The 15,383-nt window shown below is 35.6% G+C and overlaps 1 protein-coding gene and 1 long non-coding RNA gene across 2 annotated transcripts; both read right to left on the reverse strand.

The window, feature by feature from the left end:
- Nucleotides 1-195: 195 nt before the first annotated feature.
- On the reverse strand, nt 196-9,002 carry LOC140044704 (probable serine/threonine-protein kinase pats1). Its single transcript, XM_072089334.1, has 8 exons — nt 8,825-9,002; nt 7,129-7,389; nt 6,680-6,886; nt 6,124-6,282; nt 2,076-2,366; nt 1,840-1,908; nt 1,361-1,571; nt 196-1,266 (listed from the first exon to the last, which is right to left on the reverse strand). The coding sequence occupies exons 1-8, from the start codon at nt 8,984-8,986 to the stop codon at nt 911-913; spliced, it is 1,716 nt and encodes a 571-aa protein (XP_071945435.1). The 5' UTR covers nt 8,987-9,002; the 3' UTR covers nt 196-910.
- A 3,049-nt stretch (nt 9,003-12,051) lies between these two features.
- On the reverse strand, nt 12,052-13,171 carry LOC140044713 (uncharacterized). The gene is made up of 3 exons (XR_011844485.1): nt 13,063-13,171; nt 12,450-12,546; nt 12,052-12,124 (listed from the first exon to the last, which is right to left on the reverse strand). It is a non-coding gene; the product is annotated as an uncharacterized lncRNA (long non-coding RNA).
- Nucleotides 13,172-15,383: the final 2,212 nt, after the last annotated feature.

Consider the following 15,383-nt stretch of genomic DNA (forward strand, 5'->3'; position numbering starts at 1 on the left):
AAAGATGTATATAGCGATTAGTCAAAGTTCGATACACCAGTGAACTTCATATTCGGTTAATGGGCAACAAAATAGAGGAGAAAGTAGAAAAAGGTGAAGACAATAAAACAAAAGACAATAGCAATAAAAAAAAAAGCAAAACAATACATGCATTACAAGTATTTCTATTCTATTTTTTTAAATATTCAAACCGTGCTAATATTAGGCCTATAATTACTTAGTCTGGGTTCCAGACGGAGTTTTGTCTTAATATTAGTAAAAAGATAAATATTTTGGCACATATGGCGTTTCATACGTATACTACTTGATTTTCAGACAAAAATCGCGGTCGAAATAAAAACAAATAAAAAAAAAAAAAGATAATACAGACTTGGGGCAAGTCTAATAATTACTATTCTTACGGCTACTATTGTATAATTACTATTCTTACGGCTACTATTGTATAATTACTATTCTTACGGCGACTATTGTATAATTACTATTCTTACGGCTACTATTGTATAATTACTATTCTTACGGCTACTATTGTATAATTACTATTCTTACGGCTACTATTGTATAATTACTATTCTTACGGCTACTATTGTATAATTACTATTCTTACGGCTACTATTGTATAATTACTATTCTTACGGCTACTATTGTATAATTACTATTCTTACGGCTACTATTGTATAATTACTATTCTTACGGCTACTATTTTTTATTATCAAAAATGTTTGTATTGCTTCTTGATAGGGAGTTTGATTCGGAAACAACGACTAAATTTAAAGCGTACAAACGATCAATCTCTGCATGTAGAATATTTTCACTTTCTAAAATTGGTGTTGTTGCCAAAACTATCACAACACCGCTTGACACCCTAAACCTAAAATGAGACATCTATATTACTTAATTATTGTAGGCCTATCTAAGTTGATATACTGTATTCATCAATCAACCGTACGACATCACAACGGTCCATGGCAAGTAAGCACGTCTTGAGATCATCTATTGACAAACCTTTCTGAGACCACCCATTCATCACGCACATAGTAGGACTTTCCTTCCTTTCTAAAAAGTTGATATAGCAATCATAACCAAGTTTGCTGGCTAGCCTACGCCAGTCACGGGAGAGTGGATCATGTGGGTCCAGTTTAACGCAGATCTCTGTCATCAGGTCAAAGGGAAGCAGTGGTGAAGTAATTTCCTGGTAGACTCCTTTAAGCGATTGCAGAAAGGGTGGCATATTCGATGATGTCACAGGAACTACAGTTGACATGGAATCTAAAATAACAGAGATTCATAACCATAAACCTTTTTGTACTTGTAAATCAATCATTGTATTTAATAGACGAGGATTCACGAATGATTACATTACCATCATTGTCGCCAAAGTACATTTGAATCCTATCGGTTTGCATTCGTTCAAGCCCACATTGAACACATCTTGTCTGCAGACATTTGTTAAGGTCATGGAAGTGATTGTTGGCTTTGTCACAAACATTGCAGAGAACGCAGAACTTATAACTGGAGCGTTTTATCCAAGTGTGACTGATTCGACTTAATGAGTCGTCCAATTGCTTCCACACCTGTAAAAAAATCAGAAGCTAGGCACGGTCACTTTGATTATGCATATGAGTACCTTGACATTAGGGCTGGTGATGTTGCATATGCTACTTATATGAAGTTACGGTTTCGAAACTTGGGAAAAGTTGTCTCTGAGAGCATAAATATCGAAGCTTAAACATCAGTCGAAATCCTTAAGCTTATAACCTATCAAAAATGAGCTTTATATTACAGCCAAAGCCACAACAGATATTGCAAAATTCTAATAACAACAAATGTAAAATTACTCACCTGTTTGCATACATCTGGTCGTGGTTGTAGATACCCGCTGTCAACGGGGTTAGCATGTTTGATAGCTACCTACAATACAAGTCACAGTTACATTAGTATGATTATTACTTTTCTTTAACTTTATGCAAATCATTTAGTCACTTCTGGCGTACTATCTTATTTCTGTTATTTGTTTTTTTAGCAGGCTTATACATGATAATAAACCATATGATGTTTGGTTTCACCATAATATTTACCTGAATAAAAGATCTCTTCCCAGGAAATATTCTGATGATCATGCTGTGATCTTCGTCAACATACAAGTTTGCCTGTTGATAGAAGAGCTTAGGTTCTCCTCCCATTGTCTGTGACCAATTCACAAGTTGCACAAGAAGCCGATGAAAGAGACCTTCTGGTAAGAAACCATTAAAGTCTATATACAAAATTGCAACCGATGTAGAAGCCATCCAGTCATCAACACAAACATCTTCACATCGTTTCTTCAATAATGATGGTGCGTAGAAGACACGATCGCATCTTTCCGAGTTCTTTTGAAATTAGAAAACTTACAAATTAGCACAATACATTTTAATTTAATTGAACGACGATGTACATTACAATTCGAATGGGTATAGAGTTAACACAATGCTCCTCTAAATAGAATAGAGGAATGTTGCAGCGCCCATGTGGCGGCTCTATATTGCTCTGTGCATAACAACTTCGTATCTGTTTGCAGATGGTTTTTTTTTCATCAAATAAGTTTTACTGGATGCTGGAATAGCAAATTGAGCACCATATATTCACAAATTTCTTATGTGGAAATAATCGTATCTTGGAGTAAATCGCAGTTGTTTTTCTTGTTGTTTCCTGAAGTTCAGCTAGGCCCTGCTTGTGCCTTTATTGTTTTAATTCAAACTCATCACTGCTCAAGAACAATGGTCTACTAGCATCAGTGGGAAGCTAGCCCTGTACTTTCAATCTGACTGTGCATTTTGTTATGTAAATGACCTTGTACACCTCATGCTTGAAGATCTGCTGTTGTCATGCTAATTAGCTATAGCTCTGAGTTTCTTCATGGTTTACAGGGCTGTGTAACCAACAACAATAACAGTTGTGAACTTCTTGAAGAATCTTGCTTAATTATACAATCTTTTAAGTTGAACTCCAGTAGCTGTAGTATCCACCTATTACCAAGGAGGCCAAAAAGAAAAACCAGGCGTGGTACAAGAGCTGGGCGTGACAAACACACTAAAAACAATCTATCATTTCTGGACTTATCATCAAACTCTCTCTTATCTAAAAACAATATTAAATTTTGCAGTATTAATACAAGATCCGTTCGGAACAAAACAACAGAATTTGTGGATTTCGTTATCGAACATAATCTGGATGTTGTTGCCCTTTCGGAAACGTGGCTTAAACCAGAAGACACATCAGTTATAGGAAATATTACACCCAACGGATACTCTCTCAAACATGCTCCCCGTGCTGGTACTAAAAGAGGTGGTGGAGTTGCACTTCTTTACAAGGAAAGCATAGCGGTTAGATGTTATGACACGGGATTATTACCAAAATCATTTGAACTGCTAAATGTGGAAATAGTCAGCAATGCATCCTCAGTTTTCCTCGTAGCAGTATATCGTCCTCAAAGCAAATCAACGGGTTGCAGTCTAAATGTTTTCACTGAAGAATTCTCAACTTTGGTTGATCACTATGTATTGAAGCCGGCTCCCATACTATTCGTTGGAGACTTTAACATCCATGTGGATATGCCAAATGATGCAGATGCAATTCATTTTCGGAATCTACTTGTAGCAAGCAGTCTTCAACAGCATGTGTCTACACCTACACACCGACATGGTCATACATTAGACTTGCTGATCACTCGTTCATCTGATCCTCCTGTTTTCTCAAACCTTAATGTCATTGATGGTATATCAGATCACTATGCAATCACATGTAATCTCCTTATCAAGAAGCCACCCGTAATCACTAAATCCATCGAAACTCGTCATTGGAATGCTATAAATTTTGAGACATTATGTAAAGATATCACACAGTCTGATCTCGGAACTTCGCTCTCAAATCTTGATTTATCAAGTAAAGTACGACTATATGTCACCACTTTGAGTGAACTTCTTGACAAACACGCACCACCGAAAAAGAGAACAGTAAAGGTCCGACCAAACACTAGTTGGTATAACAGTGACATCTATGCTGAGAAAAGAACAAAGCGTAAGCTTGAAAAGAAATGGAGAATCTCTCATCTGGAAATAGATCGTCAAGCTTACATTGCACAGAAGAGGAATGTAAATTCCATGGTAAGAAAGGCAAAGGCCAACTACTACATTGGCTTGTGTGAAGAACATGCAGCAGATCAGAAAGGACTTTTTAAAATTGTTAACCAACTCCTTCATCATCGCCAGGTATCACCTCTCCCAGATAGTCTTTCTGACTTAGATCTTGCGAACAGGTTCTGTCAGTTTTTCACAGACAAGATCAAGATCATCAGAGACGACTTCAAGATTGATGACATGTCATTTAATGAGCCTGTGACAGCTGTTCATCAGCATCTCACAACATTTACACCAGCATCTCAAGATGAGATCCGCAACATTCTGATGAAATCACCAACAAAATCATGCAGGTTAGATCCAGTTCCTACTTCTATACTGAAGAAGTGTATCGACGCAGTCGTTCCAATAATAACGGAAATCATTAACCATTCTCTTAATACCGGCATAGTGCCAGATGAACTGAAAATTGCTCACGTTCGTCCTTTAATAAAAAAGCAAAACTTGGATCATAACACGCTGAAAAATTACCGCCCGGTGTCGAATCTTTCTTTTCTTGGAAAGACTCTGGAGCGTGTAGTGACATCACGCATTACTCCATATCTTCAAAAGCATAATTTAAATGAGAATTACCAGTCGGCATATCGTGCATGTCATAGCACGGAGAGTTCCCTTTTAAAGGTACAGAATGATTTGTTACAAGGAATGAATGATGGGAAAATAACGCTATTGGTGTTGTTGGATTTGTCAGCAGCGTTTGATACAGTTGATCACCAAAGACTGATAACCCGTCTGAGAAATCGCATTGGCATAAATGGTGTTGCTCTTAACTGGTTCCAGTCATATCTTACAGGAAGACGTCAGCTAGTCTGTATCAATGATGCATTCTCAGATGAAGCTTGCCTGGAATATGGTGTACCACAGGGGTCAGTAATTGGGCCTGGCCAGTTTTCCATTTATACGCTTCCCCTTGGTGACATTATTCGCAAACACAGTCTACATTTCCATTTCTATGCAGATGATACACAGATTTATGTGTCAGTAAATCCAGTGCAAAGGGATGTTGCTGCAGCAATCAGTAAGATGGAAGCCTGTATAGAAGATGTTCGCAATTGGATGACAACAAATTACCTAAAGTTGAATGATGGAAAGACAGAGTTTATTATCGTCGGGTCTAAATGTAACATCTCCAAAATCAACATCACACATATCAGAATCGGAAACTCTAACATCGCTCCCTCATCGGTGGTCCGGAATCTGGGAATCATGCTGGATAGTAATCTCACTATGGAAGCACAAATAACAACTGTATCCAAAGCAGCATGCATATCGATTAGGAACCTTGGTCGTATTCGCGGTAATCTTAACAAGAAAACAGCTGAATTGATTGTACACTCATTTGTCACTTCTAAAATTGACATTGGTAATGCCTTGTTGTTTGGCATACCAAAATCTCAAATACAACGTTTGCAGCGCTTGCAAAATATGGCAGCTAGAATTGTAACTAATACAAAATCAAACGCTCACATAACTCCTGTCCTGATGGATTTGCATTGGTTGCCTGTTCAACAACGTATTAAGTACAAACTTGCGTTGTTTGTATTCAAGATCCTAAATGACAGTGCTCCTGCTTATTTATCTGACCTTGTGGATCGTTACGAATCATCCCGCAGAGGCCTACGATCATTGTCACAAAACCTTCTTCAAGAGCGTAGAGCGAAAAATCAGTGGGGTCAGAGATCTTTTTACGTTGCGGCCGCAAGTGTATGGAACAGCTTACCAGCAACAGTTAAATGCTCAACTAGTCTAAACAGTTTCAAGACCAACCTAAAGACGTCGCTATTCGCTGATGTTCTCGCACGTTGTTAATGCACAAAGCGCCATGAGCGCCACATGGGTGGAGGATACCGGCGCTATATAAGTTTTCATTTATTATTATTATATTAAATTGATTACAGTATAATTATGATTGGACCATAGAGTAATTCCTTCACGATTCGGCAACAATTACCTCAATAGATGTCTTAAGGCACAACAAGTCAAACTTCTGCATCAACTGCAACAAACCTTCAAACTGTTCAAGAAGATCGTGCCACAGGTGTCTAAGTAGCTTCTCTTCAAGAATTCCTTCTTCATCGAGTCTTGCCCATGAATTTGCAAATCTTGCCCACTTTAACAGACAAATTTATATAATGTATAATGTTTAGCAAAGTATGAGTAAAATAATAGTCTACAAATTTGGCTCACAGTAGACACTGACGCTCTCAATGAAGTTCGCGCAAGTTATTTGACCAATCACAAGATATAGTACTATAGAGCGTTCGATTTGCAACTACCGGTGACCAAACTACGTTATTTTAATTAATTGTGCCCATTAGGAGATTATATCGCTCCCCACCTTGACACATATTTGGTGCTAACCCGTCGTGCTTGCGGTGCTGACTGGTCGTGGGCTACCGATATCTACATGTTTTATTATATACATGGTTTTGTTTTTAAAAAAAATGGAAAGCTAAATACTGGGAACCAAGAATTATTTTCATTTTTGTAGAAACAAAATTGCATACCTGTTCTGATGAATTCTTTACAGTGATGACTCTACTGAATATACAAATTAACCACTGTGAACTCAGAATGATAATATCGTTAAGAGCATTGTCTGGTGTTTCATATTCGCCATAGTAGATAATGTTTCCAAGATCATGATAGAAGTGGAGCATAGTAAACAATTGAATTCTGTTGACAATACCACATTTAGCCGCTAGGTCGTTTACCTTAAATATAAAGATGACATTGATAAAAGGAAAAAAGACTTATGTCTTTTCGAAGAAAATGTACGCCTGTATGTATGACAACATTTCAGGAGTTAGGTAACTTTCAAACTGGTTGTTCATTCTATTTAACAATGTTAACAAGTACATATCAACGTGGACGAGAGTTGGACCTCAACAACTCGAACACGTTGGTCAACTAAAAAATAAAAATAATTCGGTTAACAATTCAAAATATTACTTGCTTCTTTGAAGTTAATTGAGTGTTTTTCCTGGTGACGTAACTGTTCAATTTTATTCAAGAAATTCAGCCACTTTAAGGGAATTTTTTCACCCATGTAGCGTTCATTCTTGGCAACCTCTGTGATATGTTCCCTCAGCTCAATAATAGATTTGTCCAATGGCGATCTAAGACTGTTGTCAATGGCATAAAACTTGCTAACGACATGTCGTTCATATGGCGTCCCCTTTAATGATTTCTTAACATCTTTTAATTTTTCTTCAGCCTATAGAAATTAGGTAAAAACTTAACGTCATTTTACGTACTAAATAAGGACGACAAACATCATGTCTTATAAAAAAGAAATGTACGTATATTATTTATTATATAATTCATTTTCAGAATATCACCCGGGCGGTTCAAAATTAATGTTATATTATATACTATTTAATGCAAAAACAAAATAAGAGAAACAACAGATTGATTACAAAGATGTATGTATTTATTCAAAATAAGTATGCAACACAAATATGAAATAAAGGTGAGTGAATCTCACAAAAGAGAGAAAAAAAAAACATGTCTTCAATCCATAATTGGTGCTAACATTTCAAACATTGGGCATACTTGGATGTTATTAACAGTCATGCGGTTTCATCGTCTTAAGATGACATTTTAATTATTAGAAAGCGTCACAAAATTGTAAAATGAAATCAAAAGCTAAGAACATAAACATTTTTAGTCGCGTGGAAGCGACTCTATAGTTCACTATGTCGGTCGGTCGGTCTGTCTGTCTCTCGGTCTGTCTGTCGGTCTGTCTGTCTGTCTGTCGGTCCGGTATCACTATGCGTTTTATCGCTTTCTGACCTTATCTTGATATCAGTTTAATCTAGCTAGGTCAATTTTTCACAGTATATTCCTTATGGCCAGGAATCAATGTGGTTATGTTTTCACGGTGCGCAATAAAAAATTACGCGGTCTACGCACGATTTAACGAAATCACGTTTGTAATCATATCTTCACAACCATGAATCACAATTAAATAAAATTTGGTACTCATAAATTTCAGGGCATAAATCATCATATGGCAATACAATTACGTGCGTAGCGCATGTAACGCATGCGTACGCGCGCTTAACATTTTCAAAATTTATTTTCGATGAAATAAGAGTACATTTCAGGCAATTTTAAGCGTTTACAAAATTGCCATGAGTGCGCATATTGTTTGCGCGTTAAATGTTATTTCGCACTCTTTTTGCCCGATTTCTGTTTTCTTGACTTACTTTTCAACTCGAAATTACGTTATACGAGCACGTCGAAAGTGACAGGCTACGCACGTGTAAATTAAAAAAAAATAAATGTTTTTAAACATTTCAACATTTTTAAACATGTTCAGTAATTTCGGTCAGTATAGTTCACTATGTCGGTCGGTCGGTCTCTCTGTCTGTCTGTCTGTCGGTCTGTTTGTCTGTCTGTCGGTCCGGTATCACTATGCATTGTAGCACGCGACTTAATGGCTGTTGGCCTTGTTTTACAAACAGCCGATGACATCATGACCAAACAAGCAGTCAGTTGATACATATTTCTGAGAGAGATCGAAACGTTCGAGTAAAGTACTCTGCGTTTTTTAAATTGCTCTTTCAAAAAGAAAATCTTTCATGTTGGTATGACGTAGATTTAATATTATTAGGTGGTAGGTTTTATTATTGGTATTAATTACTTACAAGAGCTTGTCTCTCTTCCTCATTTCCTGGTAAGCTATCTCTGTGTGTGCCAACGATAAATATGGGCGGTGATAGCTGCTGCTGATTCGACTGTATTGGATTTTCAGTTGTGTTTGAATAGATTGAACGTGACCAGAAGGCCACAAAATCCGAGTTGTTCATATAATGGTCAGCAACAGAAATCTATAAATATACACTTTTATGTTATAAATATGAATGTAATACGGTATTATGTAAATGTAATAAGGTCAAACGTTATATCCTAACGAAATAACTATCTTTTACAAAACTCTCCTTTGAGTGGTTAATTTTATCGTTTTGATTTAGCTTCTTTCTGTTTTCTTTGGAATGTATAGTAAATTGTTATGTATCTCTGCGAACTTGTTTTATACTGTGCCACGGTGATTGGGTGAAAATAGTAAAAGTAAACTTAACTTGCTTACCATTTCACCATGTCTGTTAAATACTTCTACTTTAGCTGGTGCATCGAGATCGTGGCAAAGATTGAAACAAATGATGTAAACAGCACGAGAAACCAGGAACATCTGTAATACATGAAATAATTAATTTGTATTTTTAAAGGCAAAATAGTCGGAAAAACAGTTTCATTTTTTAGTTATTGTTAGCAATCGAATTGTTAAATACCAGACTACAATCATAAAATGCTCATTTCGGTTATCGTGCTACCTGATGGGTAATATAATAGATATCTTGCCCAGCAAAATCCCAGATGTTGAGAGTCAAGTCATCAAGCTTTCCCTTAAATGTTGTGTTCTCTAGTTGTTTTTTATTTTCTTTAAGCCCTTTCAAGACAAGTTTAAAAACTTTTTCGGGCACATGCGGTTCCTCTTTTGAAGGTATCCTTCCTACTGGGTTCCTTTTGTTTTCATAGCCTATACAAAAAAAATATAACGAAAGGTTTTATATCTTTAGTTAAATCAATCTCAGGGATAGGCTAATCCAACCAATGGACAACAACTATATGATCAGTTAATTGAAAATAAATAGAAGTGATTCCAATATTATTGATTACAGTATATTATGAAAGGTAATACCTTTATCTGCGGACAACGAGTCTGGTAATGGGTCGATTTTATCGTCTGCTCCCGAATGGTCGGACTCTACATTAATGTTTTCTCTTCTTTCCTTTAAAGGAAACATTACGGTAATTGATTAATCAACATCAAAATGTGTGATTCCAACATAAAGTTATGAGCAATTCACATCAATTACCGTTACCACACAATACCATACAAGCAACACACTATTACCTCTCGTAAAGTATGAAATTCTCTGGGAAAAAAACATATTTGTTAATGGTGTCTTTAGGGTTATAAGTCAGTCTCGCATATTGAGTCTTATCTAATGAAATGTATCGATGCACAGTATACCAATATGGTAAGTTTGTAAATGATAAGATAATACTATTATTAAAGACTTTACATCAGTGACCGTATCCTTGCTCGCCTGGTTGTTTTGTTTATCCTCTTTCGTCTGCAGCAGCTTTGTCGTCATGTTTTCTGCAATTGCCTGCAAATATTCTTGTCTTGTTTGGCTTGGAGTTTCTATTAATAAGCGTAACCAAGTAAATATTACACAATGTTTATAAATTACATCTAGAATACTAATCGCCGTATGGAGTAAATGAAATAACTTTATATTATTTGTTTGTTTTTAACCATCAGGAGACCAAATTTCATGTTCGATATTGCTTTATAAAATTAATGATCTTATCTTCATTTTAGTATCACAATGCATTTTCTTCGATTTTAATTAAGAAGTATATAGTATATTACAGATTATATTCTAGAATTAAGAATTTAGTCTTATATTACTCATTAGAAAAGATATAATATTTTGTATAAGGCTTACCATTGGTTTTATTTGGCTTCCAATTGGTGGTGTTTCTAACATTCACTTAGTCTGGGCTCCAGACGGAGTTTTTTCTTAATACTGTATTAGTAAAAATATAAATATTTTTGCACATATGGCGTTTCATACGTGTATTACTTGAGTTTGGATACTCCGTCTGGGGAAACACGCAAAAGTCACGTGGTTTGACACCAAGAATTCTTGGTGCATAGATTATCCGGTTGACTAGTTTCAGCTGCATGCGATTGGCTACTCACTCGTACACTGTTTTAATATTCATATTTCAGAATTTCAAAGACTCAACAACTAAGATGGTACGCATGCGCTATGTTACGTTTAGACAATGTGTACTTGTGAGTACATTGATGAAAGTTTCTGAAGGCTAGAAAGGATTTTATATGGATCATTTAATCAGGGAGATGTAATTTACATCTCCCTGATTTAATATTACGCGGAGATAATTTGATTTAATTCCCACCCAGACCCTGTCCTGTTCTGTGTAGTGGTGTATAGCCCTGTCTGTTGTGTGTGAATCCTGTTGTGTGCCGGTGGTGGTATTATGTAGGCCTACCTTATTGGCGTTTTATTTGGCAGGTCATACGTGCGAGTTGAGTAGGACCTACGAAGGAGGCCTAGGCTAAGGACTAAACAATTAATAAACAAAACAACTTGGCAACACGATTTCATATTTTAACAGTCTCGATCCCCGTCTCGATCGTACATTCAGCACTGTACGCAGGCCTACTCGATCTTTTTCATTTTGAAACAAAATGATCATTGGTTGATTCGAAATCCATATTTACATACCGCCCGCCCCATATAGCCAAATACGGTATGATAACCTACGTCATTCTTATCGGATGTTTGCGGTCTGCAAATCGATTTCTATACGTGTTTCACAAGTCTGTATTTTCAGACAAAAATCGCGGTCGAAATAAAAACAAATAAATAAAAAAAAAAACATTACAGACTTGGGGCAAGTCTAACATTCACTGTACACGTTAATGATGCTTCAATTCCATCTGTCACTGCCTCAGTAACATCAAATCTTAATAATGGTGTTTAAAAAAAAAAATTGAAAAATAACGGCGATTCTGTCATCAGTACATCAGGGAAATGACATGTAATGAATACATAGAAGCAAAGATGGCACTATACAGCATTATACACTATAATGGATAGATAAAGCGTTACATTCATTTATTAAGTGAATGATGTTCTTGTGAAATAAAAGATTATTCTTTATGGACTAATATTATTCAAAGTTGCTTACTCTTGTTCTGTAAGCGCTTTCACTAGACTGGTTTTACCAACGCGCTCTTGTCCTACAAGCATTAAACGTGTTTGACTTGCTACCCTCTCGTATGGCATCAAGAAAGGCAATGTTAGCCTCCGTACCTCTTACCAATACTTCAAGAGGGGCTTGGCCTGTTTAAAATAAATTTACTTTATTATGTGTAGTCATCTTTCTTCTGTTTGTCTGTAATTTGATTTCATACACAAATAACATTACAGTGTAATATAATACATAAAATAACACAAAACAATATCGTTTAGTTGAGTATTTTATACATGAAGTGGAGTAAAAATGTTGTGAGTCGAGCGTACATTTTAACTGGCGTGAAAATTCAGTTAACCAGTCAAGTTATTTAGAAAGTTGGCAACTAAAACCAAACTAATTATTATAGGATACGTTCGATTTTGATTTGATTTTAACATTTCAGTTTTATTGAAATCGGTAAAATCTTCTTACTTTTCAAAAGTTGTAAGAGTTCTTCTTTCTGCTTGGCTCTATCTTCATATTTGCTACACGGATTCTGGATATACTTGTCCAATGGTGTCAAGCCTTCCTGAAAGGACAATCATGCACCGTAAATACTACGGACTTGTGCCTTCAACTGATTGTTAAAATGTTTTTTTTTGTAATTAATTGTAAAATGTTTTCTATGTTTAAATACATTTGCAATTTTAGTATGTGTCATGAGGAGCGGTGACAACGACGGAATTATTTGAGTCTCTATGTCCCTCGACCAAATGATACTTACTTGTTTTTTTATTTTTATTCATTATGGTGTTTGTTGATTTTGGTCGAAATTAATGTTGAACGAAAATTGAATTAAATTATTGATATAATTAGAACAGACGTGTTATATCGAATAGGAACAATCTCTCAAGTTTGTTCGCAAGTTTATCAACACGCAGAACTTGTGAATTTTGTAATGATCAAAGAAACTGACAAACATGCCCATATCGTCAGAGTCATGGTAGCCAAATATGTCTGCTTGTATTTACAGGTATTGCCCCCACATGTTATAAAAACTGTCCACTTGTAGAATTTTCTAAAATTAATAATAAAGAATCTTCACATTGTTATTATAGTAAACTGCTGCTCCACCATCTAGAAGTATTTTAGCAGTGTCGCGATGTCTTTCGAAAGATAAGTTAGATCTCAACAACCAATGAAGTGGTGTACTTCCATCCTGCATAAAAGAAACAAACAAAATAGTGATCAAACACTGTGTATGATATAAAAGATATAACTATTGCTAAACTATAAATTATAACCAATCGGTTCAAAGTGAGTATATTCCAATGCAAAATACCGTGTCTGGTGAATTGATTCTCTTTGATGTTACATCCAACACATACGCTATCGCTTTAGAAAATCCCTGAACTGATAATGGATGTAGTATATTAGAAGACTGCAAGATACAATAATCTATATAATTAATCGTGAAATAAATACTGATAATCATGAATGATAACGATACTGCTATTGTTAACATTAATGATGATAATGATGTCATTATAGTAATATAGTATTGTCATTGTTTTAGTATTATGTCTACCAAGGCAATCCAACAACAGGACACACTGAGCTCGCCTTGCAAAGATAGGAACTCGTAACAGTCCTTTGATCCGATGTCTTGCTGCGACATATACCAACATGCAGTAAGTAGCCTGTACATTATTACTAACCGCGGCGCGGGGTTTCTGATAAATGGGCGTGGTACTGATCATACTGATCGTGACGTGTCGCAGCCACAAATAAACCCCTTTGATCTCCGGAGCTCAGCATCCTGTTGTTATATTGTCTCGTGTCTACTACGAAAACGTACAAATTTGTATTCTACTTACCTGTCCCTCCTGGTCTAGTTCTTCGATATCTCTAGTTGTCGAGTGGTTCAACGCTTTCAACAAGAATTCCTCAGAGTGGCGGTGTGAGTACACAATGTGACGTAAAATAGTTACACCATTCTATATTAACCAATCGATAAGAATAAGTGTAAAAAAACAGTAAGGTATTAAACTTCATAATTAACATACATCAATCAAATTAATTAAGTCACTAAACGTACGTGTCTTTCATTAAGAATTCCCGGTTGCTCTAATATAACATCTTCAACATATTGCCAGTTTTTCAAGTTATCAAACACCTCTTCACTGCATGTTAAAACAAGAAATAAAAGATGTATGTAAGTTAATTTATGTGGTTCTAGTGGTAGCGGTAGGGCCATGAAAAAGTATTTTCAATTAAATGTTTTATTCACAGACGTTCTGCGCGCGATCAGGGCAGGGATGTATTTTTATACCTCGCTGACCAGAGTACTAGACCCCAGGTAAATTGTGCCGTATATGATGGTCGTTAAAATAGGCAAATTCATTTTTGCTTATTTCAAAGGCATGATGGAATAGAATCAAAATTTACTTTCCTCATCCTTCAAACAATCATACTGGTACGCCAACTAAAAACAACATTTAATACTCATGATATAATAGTGAGCTGCTGGAAACCTTACTATTTATATGGGCCTATGAATAATTTTACATTTTATCTGGCTCATACATGCCTCAAAATGCAGTTTCGACTTACAGTAGTAGGGCCCACTAATCAGAGGATTATACTGCTTGATGTGGGCTTATTATATCACTTTCTTCCCGTATTATGGATATACGAATTGAAACTTACGCTGTGTATTTTGCAGAAGCCATTGTCGGTATACAAATCAATAGCTATACGGTGTCCGACACCAAAACTTAGAATAAGTATTCCTTCTTCGGTAGATCAATATTCATCAAAATCGTCTACCTGCTGTCTAGATAAGAGGACATCTTACAAATATTTGATCAAAAGAGCTTCGGTATTTTCTGTTAAGGTTTGTTTCGGTCGGACACGTTGATAAAACCTCATCGCAGCTGACTTACGCTCTGATTGGATAATGACGGTTTTTATTATCCGTGTTCTTTGATCCCAATTATTTGTTTATTGTGTGTGAATGTTCAAATAAGTGAATAAACATGACCACGTGATGTCACTATTACAGTATTTTAGCTTTGTTTGAAGTTTGATCGACGTACAATATTTAAAAAGGATGATCACAAATATGAACGAAACTGAAAATATCTTTGCTGATTACATAAACAATAAGAAAGTAATATTTTATTAACAATTATTACAAGAGATACTGAATTAAACGTAGTAAGATGAAATCAATCTGTTCAAACACAAATAGGCCCAGCATCATTGTTTTATGCATGATGTTTAATGGTTTCAATTGACAAAGAATTCAACGAAGAATTTAAAAGATGCGACAAAGAATTTAAGGGATGCAACAAAGAATTTAAAAGATGCAAATACTACAATTATAAGTTGCCATATATTTTTTATTTCATAGAAAGTTCCTTC

Source organism: Antedon mediterranea, chromosome 3 (assembly GCF_964355755.1).
Source record: "Antedon mediterranea chromosome 3, ecAntMedi1.1, whole genome shotgun sequence".
NCBI lineage: Eukaryota > Metazoa > Echinodermata > Crinoidea > Comatulida > Antedonidae > Antedon > Antedon mediterranea.

What these genes read in the sequence shown, in the direction of transcription:
- LOC140044704 (XM_072089334.1), bottom strand. Translation starts at nt 8,986, where the DNA reads ATGAACAACTCGGATTTTGTGGCCTTCTGGTCACGTTCAATCTATTCA. An exon ending in GCCTTAAGACATCTATTGAG is followed by an intron (nt 2,367 to 6,123) that starts GTAATTGTTGCC and finishes TAATTTCAAAAG; the next exon opens with AACTCGGAAAGATGCGATCG. An exon ending in GTACTTTGGCGACAATGATG is followed by an intron (nt 1,267 to 1,360) that starts GTAATGTAATCA and finishes CTGTTATTTTAG; the next exon opens with ATTCCATGTCAACTGTAGTT.